Source organism: Hirundo rustica, chromosome 2 (assembly GCF_015227805.2).
Source record: "Hirundo rustica isolate bHirRus1 chromosome 2, bHirRus1.pri.v3, whole genome shotgun sequence".
Lineage (NCBI taxonomy): Eukaryota > Metazoa > Chordata > Aves > Passeriformes > Hirundinidae > Hirundo > Hirundo rustica.
Window position 1 is genome coordinate 55,718,007 of NC_053451.1, and position 25,613 is coordinate 55,743,619.

Below are 25,613 nucleotides of genomic sequence, written 5' to 3' on the forward strand. Positions count from 1 at the left end.
TGTTGAATATAATTTATTCCAGCATGACTGCACTTAGTTACTTACAAAAGTGTAATTAAAAAAAGGCTTGCTCCTTTATTGAAATTCTTTCTACATGGGAAAAAACCCAGAATGACTGCACCCCTTGTATTTTAGAACATATCAGTTTTTTTCAGCCATACTTATATAGCTATACTTACAATGGTAGCTCACTTCACCACAAGTATAATCGAGAGAACACAGTAGAGGGGGAAAAAAGCACACATCCCACTAGATGGTGGGAACTCCAGGTGAATGGGTCTTTGACTGACACAGGGCACACTGGGCAGACTCCATCCACAGGAGAGATTCCCCCATGTAGATAATTTGCATTATTGTAGGATTTTGTTACAAGAGAACAACCCCACTTATTCTGTCCACTGTGAAACAGGAAGGGTGTTCACAGCAAGGCAAGGACACACAAGTGGCCAAACCACCAAGTGGCAGTTTTTATCTTCTTTTCTTCCTGTTAGAGCCAGGATTAATGCATGGGAGACACAGTTTTCTCATGTTTGGACTCAGTTGTTTATTAAGTTTTCTCTATAGTACAGTCTCACGAGTTGTGAGCTCTAGCTAACAAGGTAGAAAATGGCTGCCTCTATAACTCTTTCCAAGGTATTTTAAGCATAATTTGTCCAACAACAAGATGACACCTGTATTATTTTTACTTTCAACCTAGTAACTAACTACCCGTGGTCCGCCATGCAGACCTTTTCACCCAATTAGAAAACTACCACCCAAACCCATGAAGGAGAAAGAAGAAGAACTTAGCCAGTGCCTTAAATCCTCCACCTTGTGATAAATATATAACTATATACCGAAACTTTAAATCCTAAGTTTTGCACCATGTGATACCACACATTTCTATTCAAACTACACACCCATAATCCCAGTGCTATCACTCAATTTCGGAAGCTGGTTCGACAGCCCCAGGTCAAATTCAGTGCTTGCTTGCTTGCTTGCTTTAGCAGAGAAAGCCAAAAATTCTCAGCCTCCAGGGTTCCAACAGGCAGCTGCCCAGAGGCTGCTCCACTACAATTAACCAAGTCCATTCACCCTGCAGCCAAGGGTTTGTTGCAGCACAGCAGTGGCCTGAAGCCTCTGTAGGACCTTTGTAAGGTGACAAGACAAGGGGCAATGGTTTTAAACCAAAATCGGCCAGGTTTAGATTAAAAAAGAAGGTTTTACAGTAAGGGTGGTGTGGCACTGGCACAGGTTGCCCAGAGAAGAGATGGATGCTCCCTCCCTGGAAACACTTATGGACAGGCTGGATGGGGCTCTGAGCAGCCTGGTCTAGTTGAAGATCACAGAAACACAGATTCATTGAAGTTGGTGAAGATCTCTGAGATCATTGAGTCCAAGCTACAATCCAACACTACCCTGTCAATTATTCCAGAGCGTCATGTACAGTACTTCCTTAAACGCCTCCAGGCACAGTGATTCCACCACCTCTCTAGACATCCGTTACAATGCTTAATCATGCTTTCTGTGAAGAATTTCTTCCTAACGTTCAACTTGAACCTCCATTAGCTCAGCTTAACACCAGGTCTTCTCATCCCATACTTGGTGCCAGGGCGAAGAGACCGCCCTTCACCTGGCGAAATCTCCTTCCAGATGGTTATAGGGAACGATAAAGGTCACCCCTGAGCCTCCTCCGGGCGAGACACCCGCAGCACCGACGGCCACTCCACACGGAATTTCAGCGCCAGGGCCTCCGCCGACCCCATCGCCACACCCGGGAGGCGGAGCCCGGGGCCTACCCCGCCCTGCCCAAGATGGCGGCGCTGCCGCTTCCGACCTTCCCGCCACCGCCCCCCCAGCCGCGACGTCACCGCCGCCGTCATCGTCGTCATCATCGGCGGCGGCGCGGGCGGCGCGAGGGCCGCCGGGAAGGGCGCGCGGAGGCGGTGGCGGCGGCGGCGCTCCCACGACGGCTGTCCCGGCGCGCGGGGCGGGAGCGGCGGGTCCGCGGGGGCGCGCGCCGCTCCGCGCGCTCCTCCCCCTCCTGCCCGCGCCGCTCCGCGCTCAGGCCCGGGAGGACGGACCCCCCCCTCGCCCCCTCCCACCCTCTCCGCCCCGGGCGGCGGCGGAGGAGGCGGCGGGGAGCGGCGCGGCAGCGCAAGGAGCAGGTGAGTGCGGCGGGGCGGCCGCGGGCGCGGAGGGTGGGGCGGAGAGGCGGGGCGGGCCCCCGCGTACCCTTCCCCCGTCTGGCCCCGGCCCGGGGCCTGCGGGCCTCGGGCGCGCCGGGCCTGCGGAGCGCGGCGGCGGGGAAGGGCCGCGCTGCCGCCCAGCTTGGTGCGCGGCCGCGGGCGCACGGGGGGCTCCCCGAGGAGGGGCGGGGTGAACGCCCCCGGGCGCCATCCCGCCTGTGCCCGGGGTGCCGTTCCGTCAGTCGGTGGTCGTGCTGGAGTCTGCTTCCCTTGCGCTCGGGTATTCCCTGCTCGTGGGGTTTCTTTGGTTGGATTTTGGTTTTGTTTGGGTTTTTTTTCTCCCACTTCGGTAGTGCTCTTCTCCCACTTTCTGGCGATAAAATAGTTTCTGCTTTATGTGCTTATGAGGGACTGCTTATTTCGCTTGTATGAATTCACTCATCACCATTCCTTCAGGCAGCGGCTACAGCTAACTCCCATCCCTTCCAGAGCTTGTAGCCGGGCACGTTGGGAAGGTGTGTTATGGGTGGTCTACTTAGGGCCTCGCCTTTGACTTCTCGATGGATTCTCACTCCACCGTCGATTTTTTTGTCGACCTTCTGCAAGGCTGAAGATGAGGTGTTTGGCTCTCAGTGTGATAGCAGCCAGCGCTTTGAGAGATCTTGGGCTGGAGATGAACACTCACGGTTCCTCTGTGCAGAGGGGAGTGGATGGACTCAGCCAATGTACCTGAACGCTGAAGAGTTGTGGCTTTATGTAGCTGTGCCCGAGATTATACACCCTGCTTCTCAGCATGTTTGCTGAGAGTGACGGCACGCTAGCGTGCTGATCCAGCTCACAGATTAGAGTGTGTGTATCCAGCAAGCTGGACACTAAGGCAGAGTGAACTTGGACCTGTCCACACCAGTCTGCACAGACTGTCCCTTAGTCTGGGGAAACACCTTCTCTGGGTAGGAAGACTTTGTTAGACAAGGCGTGGAGTACTCTGTACTTCCTGATACCGTACTGGGCCCTGATGTTTTTATTCACCTGTAGAAAGCCAACCTTGATTTTATACTTGCGCAAACATAATTTGCAGTTGCTTATTGCTACTAATGGAGAAGTAGCGTATGTGAAATTAGAGGGATAGATTCAAGTTACTGTGGTGATGGGTTACCAACAAGGAGTTTTTAAATTTGGATTAATTTCTAGTTTTGTGTCAAGTAGGCTTCTCTTGTGAGTATTTGACTGTTCTTTTGGAAGGTTCATTATGAATGCATTTTATCATTTTTAGTAATACTTTTAGGTAGTAAACCCATGGAGCTTCTTCAACTATCACTATTTTATTAGTGATGTGACATGGAAAAGTTAACATTGTAATAGGATCCGAAATATTTTCAGGTAAAAGCTCTTCATTTTAAGAAGTGCAGGGAACCATTCTCAAAGCTGTTATTTAGTTTTCAACATGTATTTAGTTTATCAAGGAGTGTTAATAATGAGTTTGTATCTGAACTTCTGTAGGACTTTGAAGTAATTTCTCTTGTTATTTGAAATGGCATGTTATCTATCTCTTCACAGGTAGGATTTTCTGGAGCGGTGTTATGTTTGTGTGTGGTGTGGTGTGCATGCGCAGACATTGACATGCTTATGAGTGATGTCTTGGACTTCCTAAAGAGATTTTTATCTCCTTAAATGTTTTCTTGTTTTTGAACTTCGCTTTTGTTCTGTTACATCTCAGTTTCAAGTTTTCCTGTAGAATCCTTCAGGATTCATTTTTTCAAGGGGCTGGATTAGGTTTTTCTGACAGAAAACCAGGGGTTTCAGTTATCTCTTGATTGTAACTTATGTAGTATCACGCTGATTTTGAGGAAAAATGTTAAGCATGCTCAACACCAAAATATAGGAATACTGGTAATAAAAAATAGAGAATTTCAGTGAATGCTGTGTCAATCATATCATGCCTCATTGATTTCGGTTCATTGTTCAGTGCCCACTAGGTGCACTCACTTCTCTCAAGTCTGTCACGTTTTAGAAGATTCATGTCAATAACACTCTGTGATGTGTTCTCCTTCAAACAGTAGTGTAATTAATGTCATTAACAGATTGTCTCTCACCTGGGAAAGTTACTTCATTTAAAGAATATCACAGATGCATCCATGAATGAGTTATCTATCCTAGTGTTACAGTATTTCTAATTTATTGTAAAGGTTTTCATGGATCTTATTTATGCATGGAAAAGTGATAATTTACGGTTATTTTTTAGGTATAGGATTTATTTTAGGAGGATAAAGTTAACTTTGCTTAGTTTCAGAAACTTCATTCTGTTGCAGAAGTAGCAGAAAGTTCAGTGCCCCTAAAGTAGAGTCCGCAATGCAACATCATTTACCTGAAATAGAGAAGTGCATAATATTCTACTTAATATTTTTTAATTCTGGTAGTAATTATTTGGAATGTTGAAGAGTACTTAAGGCTGAGTCCACACTGGTACTCCTGGCTGTCCCACATTAGTGGCTAATCCCACATTACTGTTTGATAAGGAGATGGTAATTCAGAGGCACAGATGACTGGTGGAAAGTTGCTGCACTGGCCATCAGTGTGGGATTGATAGCCGGACTGTGATCATCAGTAATAAAACAGCAGCAGGTGAAAATGTTTGAGAAGGGGAATCTTTATGGGATGTTCCATTTAAATTGTTCTTGGTTCTCCAATAATGTGCAGTCTGAGAAATTTGGAAATTAAACATGCAATTTTTTCCCCCTTACAGTACTTGTTTATGAGCAAGGAACCTTCTCAGAAATATAAAACCTTTCCATTATTCATCTGAGATTTTCAATACTGTTTTAATTGTCTCTTTATTTTTGCATCTCACTTGGTCCTCAAAGAATGAAAATGAGACTGACTGCGTTTGCAAACAGAGTCTCTCAAATGCAATGTTTGACAAAGTCACATTCCTCCTTTTCCCGCAGAATAATGTGTCTGGACTCTAATCCTTTGATAACATCTATATTCACTTAGCAGTGGAATGTCTTGCAGTTCTTGTTACATGAGCGAGGCCCTCATGTGATAATATGTGCATACAGAAAGTAATATGCTGTGCACTTACAGCATGATGGATTTGTTTCCATAGAATAATCTATCATGAAATATCTCTTCTGTTAATAAAGGATCTGTTGTTAATTGTAAACTGGTAGATATGGGCCAGACTATGAGGATAGAATTGACAGATTGCTACCTGAAATAGTGCAGGTTTTTGTTTCTCATTTTAAGTTGTTGTATTGTTTTGTTGTTTTTTTTTTTATTTTTTTTTTGTTTTTTTTTTTTTTTTTTTTTTTAATATGGGGGTGATACATACCTTAGAAAATTCAGGGTTGAATGATATTTTTCTTCATTTCCTTAGGCCAAAATACAGGGAAAAAGGCAGTTGGAATTAAATTATCTGGTCAGTTATGATGATGTTGCCTCCTTCATCCTCTCCATGTTTATATCCTGTTAAGCCTAGTCATCATTATAACTTCCTATACAAGTTAATTCCAAAAAGGTATTAAATGCTTGGTAAAAATTAACCATTAAAATGAAAGTTTTGCCTCTGTTTCTTCAAAAATAAAAGTACATTGGAACTGAGGCAAAATGAATGTAATTTTTCTGTATGCTCCTACAATGTCAGTGTGTGCTGTACTTGCGTATTAGATAGGCTCATCTGTCCTTCATGTGTTGAACCCTCTCCCTTTGCCATTGCCAGTGTCGTTTATCTAACCCTTTTTTATTTCAGATATGGCTCTTTTAACTGTAAATATTTAATCCAAATTAGGCATTTGTTATATGAATGTCTTATTAAAAATGCTTTTGCATGTGTCAGTTGATTTTTATATCTTCTATTAAAAGGGTGTGACTGTGTGAAACTAGAAATTTAGTAATTTTTTTCTAAAACTCTGAGAATCCTGAAATGGAAGGGTGCTCAGCTAGGTGAGATGTGGTATTGTTTTGCTTTCTAACTTTAATGGTTTATCCTGTCAGACTTTTTAACTATTGCTGCACATTGAGCTGTCCACAATGACTCCTAATTATTTTTCTCAGAAGACTGGACTAATTTGGTCTCATTGAATATTTAGACAAAATCATTTCTCCTTGTGTGCATTGCATTATATTTATTTGCATTTCATCTGCTGTTGTATTACTTAGTTCTCTAACTCAGTTAGATCTTTCTAGAAATCTCTATTCTCCACAGTTCTTACTAACCCAAATAATTTCATAATACTGAAAATTCTAATGTTACACTATCTGCTTCCATTAATTGATGTTAACCATTGTTTTTAATGTCTGGTATACACCATATGGTTAACTTCTACCCTCCCTGAACATCATGGTTCATGTCTTGATTATCTGAACCATATTTATGAGATAAAATTCTTCAGATAATCAGAGGCTTGGAGAAGGAGTTGGCAGAGTAGAGGTCTACTGAGAAATCTCAAATACGCAGTGTAATCTTTCTTCTGTTGTTTATAAAGGAGCTAAAGTACTTCACAAGAACTTCACAGCATTTTGTTTGTAGAAAATGCACAGGTGTCAGACTTCTAGGGAAGTCTTGTCATGGAAATAACTGTAGGGTTCAGATAATGAAGTGTCCATGTTTATAGATTATAATATTTTTTCCTATGAAATGTAACCTTACCATACAGATACTGTGGGAACATATTGCTGATCATATGTTGAAAATGTGTATTAATCCTCTCTGGTGGATGTTAGTTTAAATGTGTATTATTCTGCCTTTATGGATGAACTTTGTCATTTGTAATCTGTTTGTGTATGAGATAGTTTAAGAGAGAGTGTGTGTGTTCTAAATGCGGTGAGACGTGCTTAGAAGACAGCAGCAGAAGGGTTGGAGATTAGTGTTTGGCTAATCATGATCCACTGGTTAATGAGGGTGATGGCACATTGCAGTACAAGCGGTTTTTTGAGCTGTGTATAAATTGTCGAGCACCTGGCAGGTGTTCCCAAACTGATTTTATTTTTGCGTAGATCAAGTACAACGTAAGGAATGAGCAATAGTTTTTGAGGGCCATTTTGCCCTTTTTGTACAATCTGTCTATAGTGCTAAATATTTATGTTCCTTTTTTTCTGTAAATATGGGGAGGCGGAGGGGTTTCCTATAACTCCTTCCTTTCTCAGGTAAGATAAATTGTGGCTTCTTGTTTATCAAAGTTATGGTGTATTTCCTTTAAAATCTTTTTTTCTTAAAGAGAATGAGCTACTTTTTGAGCAGCTTAAGAAGTACATTATCATTATGGAGTTGTTGGGGTTTTTTTTCCTAAACTCATGTCATTCCAAACAGTTGTAGGAATCAAACTGATAACAAATGCAGGCTGTGGATGATATCAAGATGATTTTTCAGTAGGTTGTCATATACAACAAAGGGGAGAAAAAATAAAGCTCTCATTTTTTGAAATCTGTTTCAAAAGTGGGAGTCATTTTTAGTGGTTAAAACTGGTTCCTGAGAGGTTGGTGAAATAACATTAAAGGTTCTATTCACTGTAAGTCACTTGAGTTTGTGCACCAAAAATACATGATGAAAGAGAGCATCTGTCCTGTGTGGTGTTCACTGCCTAAATGAATAACATGTCATATCATCTTTCCCAAGCGGAAGCTGAAGAATCCAAAGCAGGTCATGAAATGAAATGAAAAATTATCATTACTGGTGTTCATCTGACTAGTTTAAGTCAGAAGCATTCCTTGTTATTAGATACATTTCATTCATTTATGACTTCTTTTTCTTTCTTCATCACCTCTGCGGCAACTCTTGCAATGTGTATCATACTATTTTTTTCATGTGAGTCAGTGTCAATAGCCCCAAACTGAAGGATTTTACAGTTTTGCTTTTTTTTTTGGTTGAAGTAGTACAAAATGTCAAAAATTAGAAGGAAGGTCACAGTGGAAAATACCAAGACCATATCCGATAGCACATCCCGAAGACCCAGTGTGTTTGAAAGGCTTGGACCCAGCACTGGAAGTACTGCAGAGGTGAGTTGTAAAAGCATTCTTCTTTTCCTCCCCACCCCAGCATCTTTTTTTCCAGGATTTGTGTGGTGGGAAAGAGTAGCTCACAAGCACCAAATGCTCAGATACTACTGAGGTTAAGTAGAGGTCAAAAGAATTTAACGCATGGATGTTCAACATGCTAATACTAGAATTTTCAAATACCGTGTGTTGTGCCAGCTTCTGGATGGAGCAGGAGTACTGTGCATATTAATACTTCCACCAACCTAAATTTTTCTCTGCTCAACCTAATGCTCTTTGTTGATTATTTTTTTTTTTAATCGATTATATTACTGGTGGGCAGAAATTAAAGATAAATGGGACTTAATGTGGAGTCATTTGTTTGTTCTGCCACACTCACACCAATGGTATTTCCAGAAAGGAGTGTGAAATTCACCCAGTAATGTCTGTCTCTTAGACACAGTGCCGTAACTGGCTGAAGACTGGCAACTGCCTCTATGGGAACACATGTAGATTCGTACATGGCCCTTCACCACGAGGTAAAGGCTATAGCAGCAGTTATAGAAGGTAAATCAAGAACTCACTTTGAATTCTTCACATGCTGTAGGAAAATAGCTTTTGCAACTCTGTCTTTCGTTTTGTTGGGGGTTTTTTAAAGTGGAATGCTGTGGTGTGCCTGATTCTATGTTATATCGATAACCAATTGCCTTATGAAGCTGCTTAAAACAATTATTTTGGCAATCTGCAGGATTTTTGTATGTATTCAGTTTTGCAAAAATGAATAGAGTCGACTGGATTTACTATATATTACTTGAAATGGGAAGTTCAAGTACCTTTTTGTTTTGGCATAGTGTCACTGCAGCTTTCTGGTATTCTTTTCTGTCCTGTACTAAAATGCTGGTTTGCAATTAGTTACAGCAGTGCTCGCACTCACAGCCCTTCTGCCTTTGCTATGTTGCGTGATGAGTGTCTATCCTTTCTCTCCTGTTGTGAGAAAACACTTCTTTTCAAAACGTGGCATTGTGACTTCATCTATCAGATATGGAAAAACGTCCTGTATTGTGGGGGGAGATCCCAGAAGTTAGCTCATTTTTCAAAAGAGAATATTTTTGTATTATATGTCTTTTCATATGTTGCTAAAATTTAATTTTTTTTTCCAACTGTCCTTCATGTGGCATAACACCTAACTTAATTGAAACCAAGTATGGCAGTAAGCTTGTAGTATTCTTGCTGTAAAGGACAGAAAGATGTTATGGTTTTAGCATAGTATCTCTTTCTGTGAAGGCTTCACAATTTACAAATAGCTGTCCTTCATAATATCAATATTACATACAGATTATGGATGGGCACACTGAAGCATCAAAAAGTAAAGCAGCAACAGGAGGGTTAGCATGAGGTTAGGGTTCTGTGTCTGGTTCTTTTTCCTATTCCTGTGGCATGCTCTTAGGATGATCTTGACTTGCTTGTTCTGTCTTCCATTGCTTCTAAGGTGGTAGCAGCTGGGATACAAAATACATCACTGAGTTTAATGTTTCTTTTGGTGTGTAAAATATTTTGTTCTGTTCTGCACTGAATGCACCAAATGAATAAAGTGAGTGATTTACTGGTAGGAATTAAATTTTAGAACAGTTATAATGTCACTTTCTCCTTGCATTCAGTGTTTGGAACACTCAGCACGTAATTCTGCTTGGTCACTTGAAAAAAAGTGACATTTCTTTTAATGACTAAAGCTGTGTTTCTGCTTTACTGTCACCACTGACATTTAAGAAAAACGTTGATTTCCTTCTTCTTATTGCTAACTTTTTTCTTAGGACTATATGAAAAGTCAAAGGACAAATCTGCTTGCTTATTTTCTTGGCACATTCAGCATTTAATAAAGGTGTTCTTAAAAGTAAAGAGGGGGAGGAGGTCCACCACCCCCACACACCCCCCAAAACAGGCAAATGAAAGAACTGTGCCTGTTTTCAAAAGTTTCCACTAATATCTCTTGGCCAGGCATTGAAAAAGCTGGTACATAATATGTACATAATAAAATGTTGGCATTTTCACACCATTTAACATAAAGAGAGATTTTCACAAATGTTATCCAAGCACTTCAAATGCAATTTTATTGGCTTCAGTTCATTTAAAGCAACACTCTTGTTCCAGTATCTGGGATAACAAAATGGCAGTGTGTCTGCATGTGTTCAGCCACACCTGCCAGGGACATCTTATCTGCTTTGTAAGGAGTCAGGTAGCACAAAGCGTGTCTTGCTGCCTTTCTGTCTTCATACTTTCAAGTTCCATACCTGTCTGCAGCAAATCTTGGTTTTGATGGTTTTATCTGACCATAATGCTTCCCATAGTTCAAAACATTACCAGACAGCAGGAAAACTTGACTCTAAAATATGAAAAAGATTGTTTCATCTTAGCAGTAATGTTGCCTCTCACAGCATGAATTTTAATCTTGCTATAAAAATAAAATCTAATGTGTTTTTACATGAAGCTTGCCTGATGATAGAATTAAGATTTCAGTATTAGACCTGCCAGTCTTCCCAACATCAGAATTAAAGAGAAGCTAACAAAGAGCTGTGTGTAAACATGCTATCCCATGAGGAATTTAGCTCTGTCTGCACTTGCAGATTATTGGTTAGTTGCTTGGCAGCTTCCTGGCTGACTCCTTCATGCAATTGTCAGGAGCTATGCCATTGCTGCACCCCTTTTCTTAGTCTGACTCATCCTCTTTATTTGGGATCATCACACTGCATTTGAAAACCAAACCAGCACCCATATTAGGAAAGAATGTATGGATTTTGAAAGCTTCAAATATTGTAGTATGGGAAAGTGGAAAACGGGACAGTATTTCTTGAGCAGTTATAATATGTACAAAATACATATGTAATATTGACCTGTACATAATATATGTGTAATTAATGACCATAAATATTGGTCATCTGCCTCTGCGCACACGTGTACTCTCACACAGGTACACAGAGCTATCCTCAGGTAGATGTGTTGCCAGGTGTGCCAATTGCTGGATACTTGTTCCTGACACTGTGAGAAGTACAGGAGCAAATGAAAGCACTGTTAAGAATGTGCATTTCCTGAATGCTGTTGAACATGGAGAACTGAACTGTTGCAGGAAGTAATGCTATTTAAAGTCACTTAACTGCCTTAGAATTTGAAGTTAGGAAATTCTGCATTTTAGGCCTTATTTAAAAAATGGGCCCAGCTCAAAATATTAAAAAGAAATTGCATAATGCCTTTTGTGTGAAAGGTTCTGGCAGTTGCAGTCTAGCCACATCATCTTAAACTACAGAGGTAAATTGTCTTGATTTCTTGAAGTTCAACAGTGAGCATGACCTGACATAACCAAAAATCCCTTTTGGAGTGGGCTGGAAGAAAGTTATGTAAGAATGAAGCTGTGGTACACATTTAAAGAAAAATCAGCTAGTAGACCAGCTTGTTTTTCTGTGCATTTAGCCAAAGCATCTGAAAACAGTCATGCCTTCCTGAGTAATTATTTCTTAAAATTTGACTAATTGTCGGTCTTACTTTATTAGAGTTTTTAGAGGGTTCTGATGTCTTTGGGGAAGGATATGGTGATGACCGTGACTTTGCTTTGGTATTCTCCTAAAGCTGAAAAAAGCTGACCCAGTAGCAGCAAAACCAAACAAAAAATAGACCAACAAACCCCAGCCCTGCATGTGTACCTTGTAAATTTCTGTGGTGGTTTTTTTGATAACTTTTATAATATTCAAGTAAATTTGAAAAATGCTGTAGCAAAATACCTTTTTTCAGCATGGGAGGGAAGAAGAAGTTTACTGATTGAAGGTAAAATGGTTTGGATGTTTTTTTTTTTACTCCAGCCTTTAACTTAAAAAAAAAAAAAAGTATTGAAGTATCAAATGTCACTCTATAAGGTACATGAACTGCATTCGGTGCAAGTTCTCTTACTTTCTCCTTCAGGTAATTGGATTTTTTTCCTTAAGGTATGCCTCCTGAGGAACAATGTTACAAATACATTATTGAAAATCCTTCTGCCTTTTAACTTAATTTTCAGTTTCACTAATCCAAATCCTTTGTATTTGTAGCTTAAACATTATTAAAAATTAAGGTGTTGAATTGCACTTTAATGCTGAAAGAAAGTTTATTTGTTGAGGCGGCTGATGGTTGAAATGTTTCAGAGAGTTTTGGTAATTCAAAGAATTACCTATTTAATAAAAGGGGAGGGGAAAATACTTTGAATCATAACCTTTACTAAATTCAGACACTTTAAAGATCATATAGTCGTGCATGCAAAGAAGATAACTTATTTATATTTGTATGCTGGCTATTATTTGATCCATAGTGATGAAAAAAGTAGAGCTCTACTCTTCCTGAACATTTCCTCTGATCTAGATTGACCTGTACTTACAGTTTCATGGAGAATCAAATGCATTAAAAAATGAGAGCAGTCACTGTTCTTTGTCTCAGTAGGTCCTCATACATTTAACCCTATGATGCAGTTTAAAGAATTAAATATAGGAAACAGAACAGAGAAGGAAATGGGAAAAATTACTTTTTCAAATATGTGCAGATTGAAAATTAATTGGTATTAAATTAAATTTTTGTATGCATTGACTGTGAAAGACAGTTTACCCTTTATGTATAATGTGACAGGCAGAATGGGAGAAATTACTTGCTCAATGGAAACTGCTTCAGTCTGAAAAGAAAAAATGCAAATTTCATTATTTATATATTATGTATAAGTTTTCTAATCAAAAGTCGGCATTAGTATCTCTTTATGGTTCTTTAATGTCAACTGCTAGGCGCAGATGTAGTACTTGTATACGACCATTTCAAAGAAGAGTCTGTAATTACAGCTAACAACCATCACAGAAGTACTAAACTCTGTATCAAGCCAAATGTATATGAAGAGAAAAATTTTCTTGGACAGAAAGATCATCTAAAACAGCACCTACATCTCCTTAGCTTAGGAATTTGTTTGAATCATAGAATCCCAGAATGGTTTGAGTTAGAAGGGACCTTAAAGATCATCAGGTTCCAATCCTCCTGCCATGGGTGGGGACACCTTCCACTTGACCAGGTTGCTCAGCGCCCCATCCACCCTGGCCTGGAACACTGCCAGGGATTTGGTATCCACAGCTTCTCTGGGCAGCCTGTGCCAGTGCCTCAGCAATGCAATGGTTGTTCTCTTTTAACCCATGAAGGGTGCGTGAACTCATTAATCCATACTAAGAGGTGACAGAATTACAGTAGCGTAGGATGTTCCTCCTCCCATTCCACATCACAGCAATATCTGTTACAGAAACTATATCATAAAGGTGCTTGACTAGTAGAGTCATTCAGTATTTTGTAATCAAATAATGAAATAATTATGTTACTGCAAGATGGAAAATGGAAGAGGCCTCCAAGAGTTAATTTCTGCTTCATGGTCTTGCTGCAGTGTTTTCCTTTGTGGCAGTTTCACCTACACCATGGGAAGATGGTGCTTAGGTTATGTTATCTCTGCTTGCAGACTTCATCCACGTTCAGAGTTGTGTTTCTCTGTGATTGTCATTGCCAGTCTATAGTAGTTTGATTCTGCATTAATTGTGGTATTAAATATATATATGTAATGTAGAGAGAGACACACTTATATTTATGTAATATATATAAAAATTGTTGCAGCTTAGATTATGGAGAAGGCTAAATCTTGAAATATTTGGTAGGTGTGATGGTGAAAACATTTGCTTGATGGTCAGAAAAAGGTTAATTATTCTGGATGGAATCACGTGAAGCTGATCTAGAGTAACTGAGTCATGCCATATATACATAGAAGTAATATTTCTTCTTAGAGTGAAGTCTTCCTTGACTTTTTGAAAGGATTGGGGGTTTTATAAAGCTTAAGCCCTTTAGAATGGAGTATTTTCTTACCCATCCACCTTACCTCTGGGTGGGAGGTTTAGATTTTTCAGGGTATACTAAAAAAATAATAATTAAAAGACGGATAGTATTCCTTTTAAAATAGTCTTTTAGAACTGGTAATATTATGTTTCTGTATAACACAGGTCACCAGAAAGACCCACTGGAGATCTTCGGGAAAGAATGAAGAACAAACGTCAAGATGTTGAGGCAGAGCCACAGAAACGAAGTACAGAGGAATCATCCTCTCCTGTTAGGGTAAGAGTGGAGTTTGCAGAACTCCAGAATCCCTCAGTAGCAATTGGGCAGTGTGTCCTAGAAACCTTACCACTGTGACTTGTAAAATTGAAAATGTTTTAAGGACCTGATCATTTTGTACATAGCATATGACATTTTTTGTTATGAAGTGCCTTAACAATTGTACTGTTTTGCAATTTTATAGTGCTTTCTGGTCTTTTTGTTCCCAAAGATTTTATAAATCCCACAGACTTAAAATGTGTTATAAATACTGATAAACAGGTATTTAATAACAGTGCCCGACTCTTTGATTATTACCAAGAAAATATATTAACCATTATTTCAGTCGTCCACTTTTTTTCCCTGCCAACATTTATTCATATCCCTTGTATACATGCATCCTGTCTTAAGTTGTTCACCCCAAATTTGCTTTTGATGAAACCATGCAGTTACTATTGTGCTGGTTCATTTTGCCTCCCTCCTCACATACTCATCAGGCACCCCAACTGCTAACTTAATGGATTTTGCAAAAAATTCATTATTGTACTTATTTTGTAAACATCTTTCTGCAACCCTGTGGCCCCCAAATATCAAAATTTAATTATTTTTAAATTGTGTTATCAGTTTGTGATGTTACAAACAAACGGGTAGAATTCATAGTGTGATCCTGTACTTTGTAGCAATAGCTACCACTGTGTTCCTGCACCATGTTTAAGACCATCTTCATGTGAATAATTTTTAAAAGGTTTTATTTGTAAAAAATCAGTTTTGCTTCTTCAGGTATTAACAATGTTCTATCATTTCCTCTTGGTCTGTTTCTACTTGCTGTGTGAAATGCATTTTTTATGTCAGCTGTAAATAAATCAGCAGCAGCTGCTTTCATTAAATTTAACAGAATGGCTTACCTTCCAATCATGTTTTCAGTTGCTGTAAATTTGTGTAAACTCTCAATCTTTTTACTGAAATGTGTTTCTTTTATTTTTTAATAGTTTGAATAAACTGTTCAGTTATTGAGTACATGGTTGGTGGGAAATTTTTTTTTTTTCCAACCGTCATTAAAAGTTTGCTGTAATTTCTGTCCTGGTGCAACTCTAATTTTGATGTAATTCTTATTTTTGGTTAGTTAACCTTGTTTTTTGTAGCGTTCTTTTAATGAAATAATAAAATACTCCTAAACAACTAAAACCCAAGTGAAAGTGAACTGGAAGCAAGAATCTAAAGGAATTGGAGAATTAGTGTTAAAGTATCAGAGAACTATTTATAGATTGAGCACACGGCAGAGTAAGAAATGCTCTGCTTCAATCTCTTAAAACAGAAGATAGAGGAAACAGCTGAACTTGTGTTATAATTCCATGGAAGCAAGTCTCAAAATACAGAATATCAAAGAAAATATTCTGGAACAAATATAGATGAAGAGGGACAGTCGTCAAGAGTTGCTTTGCAAAGAACCAGGATATCTAAAAGGACAGAAGACTCAAGTGATTGAACTGCTAAGAAAAATCTTGCTCCATCGGTAGAACTGCTGTTATGGTGGAGATCTAATATGTGGTGTTTCCATATTTTATTAAAGCTTTTGGGGTAACAGCAGAGCTCGTTAAGAAAACTTTGAAATAATGAAAGATAGCTTGTTCCATAAGAAGTTACATAATTTTGGTTAAAAATAAAAAAAGAGAGACCGATCAGAAATGTTACTGCAGACAAAAACTGTGCTTCACCAGACTACTAGACTGAAACTTCAGTGGAGAGTAGTGATTAAGAGAGAACTGCCTGACATAGGTTAAACCTGTTTTGTAACTAGGCTTTTGAGGCATATGTATAAATAGTCAAAGAATAGCAGGTATATTTTAGGTTTAGAAGCCAGCAAAGGGGAAAATTTTAGATTAATTTGAAATTGAATTGCACAGAATGCTATTGTAATTCATTTTAAGAAGTATAACTTCAAAGAAAGTAGAAAAAATCCCAAATGTCAAACTTTGCAGAAGATTTGAAAACAGTACTTGAGATTACTGAAGTCTGAGGAATGCCACGGAGGGTTGGGAAAGATAGTTTTTGGCAGTACAATGGCAGATGAAACTTGGTGTTGGCAAGGACAAGGTAATGCACAATGAAGAAAGTATTTAAAACAAAAAATGAATGAATTTTTTTAAAAGTAACTGAAAGCATGCAGTAGAAAAATAAGTTATTGTGGACAGCTCAATGAAACCATGTGTTCAAAGTGAGGTCACAGTTGTAGAAACAATCTATTAGGTATATAAAAATGGAATAGAAAATAATCGATAACATGCTGTAGAAATTCATGGTCCAGTTTTATTTGAAATGCTGTTTGGTTGACATCATCTGTATGCAAGAAAATACAGTCAAAGGTCTTCTTGAAGTGGGCAAAGAGGTGAGAAATAAACTGGCGAGACGAAAGGACATGGGATGAATGCCTAAAACGTATGTTTGAGAAAATATAAGTTAGCTGCGTCATATTCATACTTTATCCCAGTAGAGTGACAAATTTGAAAATGACAAGGGGAAATGCTATTTACATTATATATAACAATTCTACCTCGTTTCCAGAAGATAGATAGATAAACACACAAAGCTTAATAGGTTCCACAGGAAGCTAAGACAGTATAACTAGTACAAAATCTTTTCAGAAGAGATTTTGTGTTCTTTGGAGAGACATAAGATAACTAGTACAATCTGTATGTATTTAGGAAGAAACTTCCTATATGGGCAGTTTATAGACTATATTCCTTTTTATTTCTTCATGCTTTGTATTATTATTTGCAGAGACATATGCTGTGTTATGTGGACACCTTGACTGAACTCAGTTGATTTTTGTGTTTCTTGGATTTGTGTTTGGGATTACTTCAGTGCTGTATGTTAGTGTATGAATTATTATACAAATAATTAGATGAGGTTCCTGCTGTTACTGTATTCAGTTGGAAATTTTTATTTTAAACTTTTCATCATATTACAGCAAGACAGTTACGTTGGTGTGTATGAAGTCTTATCTAAAGTCTTCACCTGAAAGGTGTGTGTGATGTGGGAGGAACTTAGTGTACATTTAGGAAGGTTTTCGTAAGGAGTATGTATCACTTGTTTCATATCTGTGGGTTTTGTCACTGTAGCTTTTAACTATTTCCACTGGAAATAGGACTCAGCATTGTCTGCCATCTCTGAAATGGGAACAAATACCTCCTAATGTCAGGGGAACTTCAGATTCATTTTCTTATGTGTTTCTGTAGCTTGGTAGTCATTTACACCATAAAGATATTGTACCTAGAGCAAGGAGTACTGTGCTTGCGCAAAAGGCTTTAGCTGTAATACACGTAGCTTACTGTAGGTTTAAAGGAATCTGTGCTTTGGAATGAGTTTATTTTGCTGCTGCATGTATGTGTGCAACCTGATAAGGTTGAAACCGAGATTTCTGCAATGCAAGAATTGCAGGTTGTATGAGTCTTCTATTCTTTCCGTCGGTGTTGGCAAAATAACTCTTCTTGGCTAGAAGTGTGTTTTACAGAATGGATGAGTCCTTTTGTGCTTGGCCAGGCTTTTCTGGCAGTAATGGGAAATTCATTCAAGTAGACAAGTCTTGTGCTGTAGTGTGCTGATCACATGGGACATAGAACTTTGACTTGAATAGACATTAAATTAAAAAAAAAATCACAGAAGTCACGCATAACGTCATCCGTTTTTCCCTTTCTTATGTAGCATCTCTCCTGAACATCAACATGAAACTGTAAACATCTCTCCATCACCTGCTATGTTTATCTGTGAGCATATACCTGAAAACAGCATAGACAAAGTCTACTAAATCCTTGTTTCCTCTTAGGACAAGCTACAATATTTTTTTTAGCAAATAGATACATCATTATGAAAGGGTAATGTTTCTCATCTAGTAAATGGCATTTTTTCAGAGTCTGCAGAGAAATAGTTAACAAGACTGATTGAAGTGGACTTACATCTTCAAGTACAAGTGAAAGACATGCTATTGTCCTTTAGGAATTTAACTTACTTTATTCTTGGCTTGTTAAGGGAGAGACAAACAGGGTCTGTATGGATATGAAGGGAATATTTCATTCCCATAGTGAGGGAATCAAATGTGTTAGAAGTCTAACAAGTAAAATAAAAGGAATATGTTGATGATTTTTTGCTGGGAAAAATTAGGTATGCGTTCTAAACCATCATAATTTAAATTCTTGATTTCTATGCCCCAGGAAAAATATATTCAATTTCTAAACTGATACTTGTTTTTCAAGATGCACTGTTGTCAAAATCGTTTTTCTTGACAACTACACAACATTAGTGTAAAACACTATGCTTCCCCTATATTGGATATTTCAGTTTGATAGCTGTTTTTGTCTTCAGCTCTTCTGTGGAAATACGATTGTGCCACTACCGAATCTTACCACTGAAAGGAGAAAATACAGGCTCTTTCAAGATGCTTGTATTGGCTTGTAAGTTTGAGGAGGTAGCCAAGGCACATACAGGTTGTGTTGTATTTTTAACACAGGTTATTAAATTAAACTTGAAGCATTGACTTGCTGCACGTTCTTTGATAACAAGTTATTTGAGGAATTGTTTTTGAGAGGTTTTTTTAAATTGGCATAGAGAGGTTGCCATAGTGTTCGTATTTGTTTGCTAGTAAGAGGTGGTGTTGGATGAATAGAAACTAGTATTCATATTTAAGAAATTATGGTTTTATTAGTTTATGTTGTAGGACTTAGTTGAAGTATATAACAGAAGTATACGGGTCAGTAGAGCAGATGTGGCCTTCATGGAAGGTGGGCTAGAAAAATAAGAGTCTTACAAAAGAAAAGAATGGTTGCAGAGAAAGTTTGTTATACTTAGGGATTTTTGGATCTCATCAGGGTAATTTTCTTTTAAAGTAATCTGATTCAGGGCATAGTAGATTTCTGGCCCTTAGACTGAATGCCTCTAGTAGACGCTAAGACAATGGTTTAGTGGATGTAGACTTGTCTGCAGCTGATGTCAGCAACCAATACGACTCAGTAAGTTGTGACCTTCTGCATAATTTTAGAGATTTACATCATTAAACTAGCGATAAGTTTTTAGCATTGTAAGCAAATAAAAAAGGAATAGTTGAATTTTACTCATTTTTGGGTGACTGTCTGCAGTTTTATGTTGTTTCCTCAATGTGTTTCTAAGGTGATGTTAAGGTTTTAAATTAAATCAAGATCTAAGTCCTAGTAAGGAATAGCTAGTGAAATTCTCAGGCATCTCCTTTTCTTGGTGTTTCTCCCACAATACCAACATGAAAAAATCCCCAAGAAAACAAATGAAGGCACTGTGTGAGGTGAGAACAACAGGGCTATGGGACGGACTTTGCTCTTCTGGTTTCCTGTTTAATAAATTAACCTGAGATACTTCTAAGCTTGAATTTACTTCTTTTGGTAGCAGCGAAGAAATTTTGTCCTGTATTCCGCTTGAGCCCACATAGTTCATTTGCTTCAGCAGATGCAGAGGTGCAACTATGTAGGTTTATGCTGGACTTCAGCGAGGGCACAAAAGCAGACCAGCATCAGTTGACTTGAAATTATGTTTTTCCTTGTAAGGATAGTCTCTGGCTTTCTTAGGTCCATCTGCCACATGGGAAATGGATGCTACTTGTTAGTTAGACTTGTGTTGGAGACAGTGAAAGTCAAACACAAAGCTATCAATGGAACTTGATTCAATTGTGTTGCTTTAGAATTTTTTCCCCTTCTGCCAGCTAAGGGTCTCTGGGTTTATTTATTTTATTATCTCCTCCCCCTTCACATTCTTTATCCTCTGAAGAGTTGAATGGTTCCACTTCTGAGGCTCATCTGCCTTGCACATAAATATTCTTATTTACAGCTGAGAATTCTTTCTCAAGCTGTTAAAATTTTACTTTTTAAATGTTCGTTGAACTTCTGGTCTTTAGAACTTAATCTCTTCTTTCGGTGCCTATTTTAAACTTCATTCTCTGATGTGTGCTTGACTCTTGCCCTGCCTTTAAGCCTTCTTATTTTATAAATCCTTTCTTCTCTTTTCCTCATCTGCTGTTTGCATTCTGATTATATGAAATTGCATTAGGACATGTAGCCTGTGGAGTCTCTGTTTGTGTAGGAAGGTATTTGTTCAACAGGCTAAAGGGGAAATGCTTTTTGTACTATGAAAAAATCCCAGCCCAAGTACCATGTAAAATACATCTGCTTCTTCAGGCTTCTTTTAAAATAAAGTTGTTTACTTTAATGCAGCACTTTTCCCTTTGTAGAAAGAGTCTTCACGAGGAAGACATAGAGAAAAGGAGGATATCAAAATTACAAAGGAGCGAACACCAGAAAGTGAAGAGGAAAATGGGGATTGGGAAACAAATAGAGAAGGTACGTATAAGGTATTGAAGTGACAGTCTCCTGACGCCTCAAAGAACTGTGAGATTTCTGGGCTGTGTGTCAAGTGGAATGCTTCAAGATCTGATTTCTAAGCAGAATACTTTCATGCAGTAACGTTTTGTTTGTTTGTTTGTTTGTTTGTTTGTTTTTGAGGAGAAGTAACAAGTTACCTGAGTTGGTCTGCTACAGTGGTTAAACCAAGTAGTTTTAAAAACACAGGGGTTTTTTGTTTTTTTTTTTCTCTTTGGCTACTCAGGCAGCAAGGAATTTAGGTATAGTCTACTCCATGGTGAATCTTTCACATTAAGGTCGCTAGATAAATCCAAGTTCCATCTAAAATAATTTTGAAACTTGTCAGTCTGAGAAGAAAGTGTAACTCCTTTGAATTCAAAAGTCAGCAGTTTTTGTTACATAATTTGTAATGGTGTAAATTGCCATTAACAAGGTCTCCATTAGAATGAGTATAGCAACAATTGAAGGTGGACATTGGTGAAATGTTTATGTTCTAAAAATACTTGAAGAATGTTAAATGTTTTGCATTACCTTCTGTAGTCGCTTTTGTATGAGTTGGTGGTGGGTGGGAGTTTTTGGGTTTGGAGGTTTTAGGTGGTTTCATCGTTGCTGTGGGCAGTCCTAATTTTCACTTCTGTTAGTCCTAGTTCGCCTGATAGTGATGTTATAGGAGCTTCTACTGAGCTGTGGTGTTTCTGTAGTTTTCTAAGTGTATGTGTTTCAGAAGTAGTTACAACATTGCAAGAAAAAAATGGCAATTCTGATCCCATCTGAGGGAATTCAGATATAATGAACTTATTTGCAGTGAAGTTCACTGCAAGTTGTAGGATGAAACTCCTTGGAAATGATGCTTTTCAATACTGTGTGCTAAAAGTGTTGCAGGTCCCGTTTTGCTGTGTCTTAAGAGCAATGCATGGAATGTATTGTGGAATGGAAAAGTAGCCATTATATTCACTCCTTTGTAGATTTTTCTTTTTTTCTACACAGTTTTAAGAAAAAATGATCTATGACATGCATACATGGAAATAAAACCTGACTCAAAAAAGTTTGGAACATAGAAACCACAAGGTCTATATAAACATGTGCTATGAATGTCCGAAGTCATAGACACTGAGACTTTATCTTAAGAATTCAGCTATTTTTCCAAAATAGTATCAATTGTCAGTATATGGATGAAGGAGAATTACTATCTGTTAATTTCTACTGAGTGCTATATAAGTAGATGGAATGGAAAGAATCTATGCTGTTAGGAACTGCACTTTTCTCTGAACTGTTCCCAGGCATCCATGACACATGAAGGCAATTTGTAGACTGAGTTTAGTTATTACAAAACCTTTTATATAGTTCCTGTATGTAGGAGGGGAGTGAAAGCTAATGATTTTTTAATGAAGTCATCTTTTCTCTGACAGATATTTTCCCAAAATGCTGTTTGAGTATTAGACTTAAATAGCCATAAACAAAATTAATATCAACAGAGTGAGTAAATTCAATTTTCAGTAAGATTCAGTTGCCAGGTTGGAAGCTTAAGATATTAACTGTCCGTGACTTAATGAAAAAGTGAGAGAAATAGCACTTTTTCTAATATGAAAACCAAACAGGGATAATATTGTAAAATCAGATGTAAACTCTTGAAGTGTATGTTTATCCAATGAAAGGGTTAATACAGAGCTCTTATTTTAAAATAAATGTTTACATGTAATTAAGTGTATCAATTAATTTGTAAGACACTGTATTAAATAAATTCCTCTAGTATTGTGCATCACTATATGAATCTGTTTCATGTGAGTTCCCCAGTTAAGCAGTGCTCTACAAACTTTTGCTCCTGGTGAAGACACACAATTTTTTTGTTTGTTTGTTATTTAAATGTAAACAAGAGGTTTACTGTGTTTCCCTTGGTACCTCAGATGAATGTCCATGAAAGAAGTTAACATGTGCTTTTTAACGAAGTTTTAGAGTTGAGCTTCAGGTTCACTTCATTTGGAATGGAATTACTTCAGGTGTGCACATATAATTGGAGAAGAAACTTGGCATTCAGTCCTTGGTCCATTCATGCAGTGCTCAAAAGTCATGGAAATGTTTATGGTTGGCATCTAGTATGCTAAATGTTATTGTTATATTTTTCATAAGAAATTGTCTATTAATCTATTTACTTTTTTTTTTTTTTTTCCAAATAAAGACTCTGATAATGGAGATGTTAATTATGATTATGATCATGAGCTGTCTTTGGAAATGAAGCGCCAAAAGATTCAGAGAGAACTCATGAAATTGGAACAGGAAAACATGGAGAAACGAGAGGAAATAGTAATTAAAAAAGAGGTTTGTATTATGTAAATGCGAAATAAAAAAGAGAAGTCATCAGCCATTTCGTAGCTTTCTAATAGTTTCCAGAAGGCTTAAAGTTTTTAGGGCTACAAATGCATTGTGTTACATAATTGTAAATAATTGGCACCTATATAATAGTATATTACTTGAGTGCTTGAAGTGAGTATCTGATCAATCATCCAGCACAGTAAACAAGTTTTATCCTTTAAATTAATAGGATTTTATGCATTTTAGTAATACAAAACTAGTAAGATCTGTAACAGAGAAGATACGTAAAAAAAACCACAAGGCATTTCCCAATCTCATTTTCCAGCTTGCCTTGTAGTAACAGAGTAGAGAGACAGAAACAAAGCTGTAGGTATTAGAAACTCTAAAATTTTGGGGAAAATGAAAAGAAAAATCCTGTAAGGATGTCTTTCTTTTTCATAAAAATGTGAGTGTTAGTTCTGAGCATACTGATTTTAACTTTAAGTTACAGTTTTTGTAACGTATTGCAGAGTGCATCACCTTCTCTTCCTCTACACTTTATTTGTCTTTTTTTATGTGTTCTTCCTTTATGGTGATCTTTGCAAACAGTGTGATGAGGTTGAAGTAGAGATGTACATGGTTCTCATACTCTCTCACTTGCTGAATTTACATATTTGACGCACATATTTGCATACAGTTATGCTTTTGAGCAGCAATATCTTACTGGTTAATTATATTCTTTCCCTCAAGATTTCTCCAGAGGTGGTTAGATCTAAATTAACACCATCACCATCACCACGGAAGTCTAGCAAATCTCCGAAACGAAGATCCAGTCCCAAATCATCATCTTCAGCGAGTAAGAAAGACAAGAAAGCATCTACTGTCTCTTCACCACTTTTGGAGCAGCAGAGGTCAGTATGTAGATGCATCTTGCAGGAGAGTGAGAACAGAGAATCACTCTTATATTTATTACTGGAGTTTTCATAAATAATATTTTCCTTTTTCCTTCCTTTCAGTGCCCTTGCTTATATAAATTTAGGAGAAGATCTCTAAATTGTGCATTGTGAATCATCTTATACAGAGATTTTTTTATATGGATGTAATTGTCAGTTGATTATTTTCATGGTTTACTAGCAGATCTTTTCTCTTTGAATCTCCAGAATCTTTGTGAGGTGATGAGAAAATATAAACAATTGAAAAGTGGAAAACACTTCTGTTTGAAATGCTGCGGCCTGTGAAGCAGCCTCTCTAAACTGTTTAAAATTTGACCAGCTGCACATTCTGTTGTTATTGCATATTACTGTTCAAGGTGTAATGTGTGACTTTCAAGGCAGGGAATTTCTCAGAATTCTGAGGATAAGAAGTGAGGGATGTTGCAAGGGGCAGGGAAGAATTAAAGATAAAAGATGTAAAAATCACAGCATTTTAACTGGGTGCTCTGCCACCAAAGTCAGTCTCCAAAACCTGCTTCTGAAGTTCTTGCTGGCCACAAGGCGTTTTGAACTGTTTGCAGCTTTTTGATAGGAAAGGAATTACTGCAGCAGTGTAACTAGACACATCTGTGTTTGTTAAAATCCCCTATTTAATCAATTTGTTAAAATCCCTTTTAAAATAGGGGCAGAGCAACATTTCTGCTACAGGAATTGTATAGCTTGTGCTGGTATGCTACTGATATATGCAGTGATATCTAGTTGAAGGGATTTATCTTAGTGGTAAATTATGTGGAAAATACTTACTGTTTCATATTGTGAGTTGCATATTCAAGAATGTTTAGATGCTTCATCCTGTCAGGTAGTTAACATTAAATTGAAAACATAAGTAGTTCAAGTAAATTTATGTGTATGGTTGAGGTATTACATTGCAGATATGGGAGTCTGAGCAGACAAGGTAATGTATGGTTTTTGCCTTCTGATGTACGCAGTTCATTTAAGGGCATTTTATCTTTGAAAACTGGTTCTGTCTGAACAAGAGCAATTCCTATTTTTGTTCACTTTCTTCAGAGAAAAAGGCTATAAATTGAAGAGCTCAACATAAATTTTTACCATCTATATTCACCTTTCTGTCAAGTTCTGCTATTGAATAGTGCTTGCTAAGGGAGTTGATAAATTCTGTCCTAAAAGCTTCTAGGCCTTTTATGTGATAACTGTCCTGTCAACATCTGAGAAATTATTACTTGAAATAGTTGTCAGATATTAATTTTTATACCCCCCTTGCCCTGTTAATTTCTCTTTAGGAGTTCTAAAAGTAACCAGAGTAAAAAGAAAGGTCCTCGTACCCCTAGCCCTCCTCCTCCAGTACAAGAGGAAACTTCCCTGGGGAAAAAACACAAAGAAAAACATAAAGCAAAAGAACGTTCAGAAGAAAAGGCAAGGGAGGTGAAAGAGAGAGGGCGTGACTTTGAAAGGCACAAGGAGAAAAAAGAAAAGCAGAGGTAAGTTATGTCACATTATTAACTTTTAACTGTGATGTAACCTTGCTTCTAAAGCTATCTTTTATGGAACACTGAATAATAAGGGTGGTATTACCTACTTTGCTGACAACCTTTTCAGTACACAGTGAAGTATTTTCAGTGTGTTATATAGATGGGTTGATAGACTATAACTAACAGATTGGTAGGTTTTAATTACATAACTTAGTAAGTTTGTAAAATGCCCCTTTGAAAGATTCATTACTTCTTAAGCATTTG

At 37.8% G+C, this 25,613-nt stretch overlaps 1 protein-coding gene across 3 annotated transcripts in view; it reads left to right on the top strand.

Moving 5' to 3' along the window:
- The first annotated feature begins 2,042 nt into the window (after positions 1–2,042).
- The window catches only part of ZC3H13 (zinc finger CCCH-type containing 13), a 46,647-nt gene continuing 23,076 nt past the window's right edge, over positions 2,043–25,613 (top strand). For 2 of the 3 annotated variants that reach the window (XM_040054573.2, XM_058419206.1), the window contains exons 1-8: positions 2,065–2,147; positions 8,040–8,162; positions 8,596–8,705; positions 14,171–14,282; positions 20,509–20,617; positions 22,815–22,954; positions 23,678–23,838; positions 25,161–25,358. In XM_040054573.2, the coding sequence (XP_039910507.1) occupies positions 8,046–8,162; positions 8,596–8,705; positions 14,171–14,282; positions 20,509–20,617; positions 22,815–22,954; positions 23,678–23,838; positions 25,161–25,358 (947 nt within the window). In that variant the 5' untranslated portion in view covers positions 2,065–2,147; positions 8,040–8,045. Of the gene's footprint in view, positions 2,148–8,036; positions 8,163–8,595; positions 8,706–14,170; positions 14,283–20,508; positions 20,618–22,814; positions 22,955–23,677; positions 23,839–25,160; positions 25,359–25,613 lie in introns of all 3 variants that reach the window. The other variant, XM_040054572.1, reaches the window with a different exon arrangement.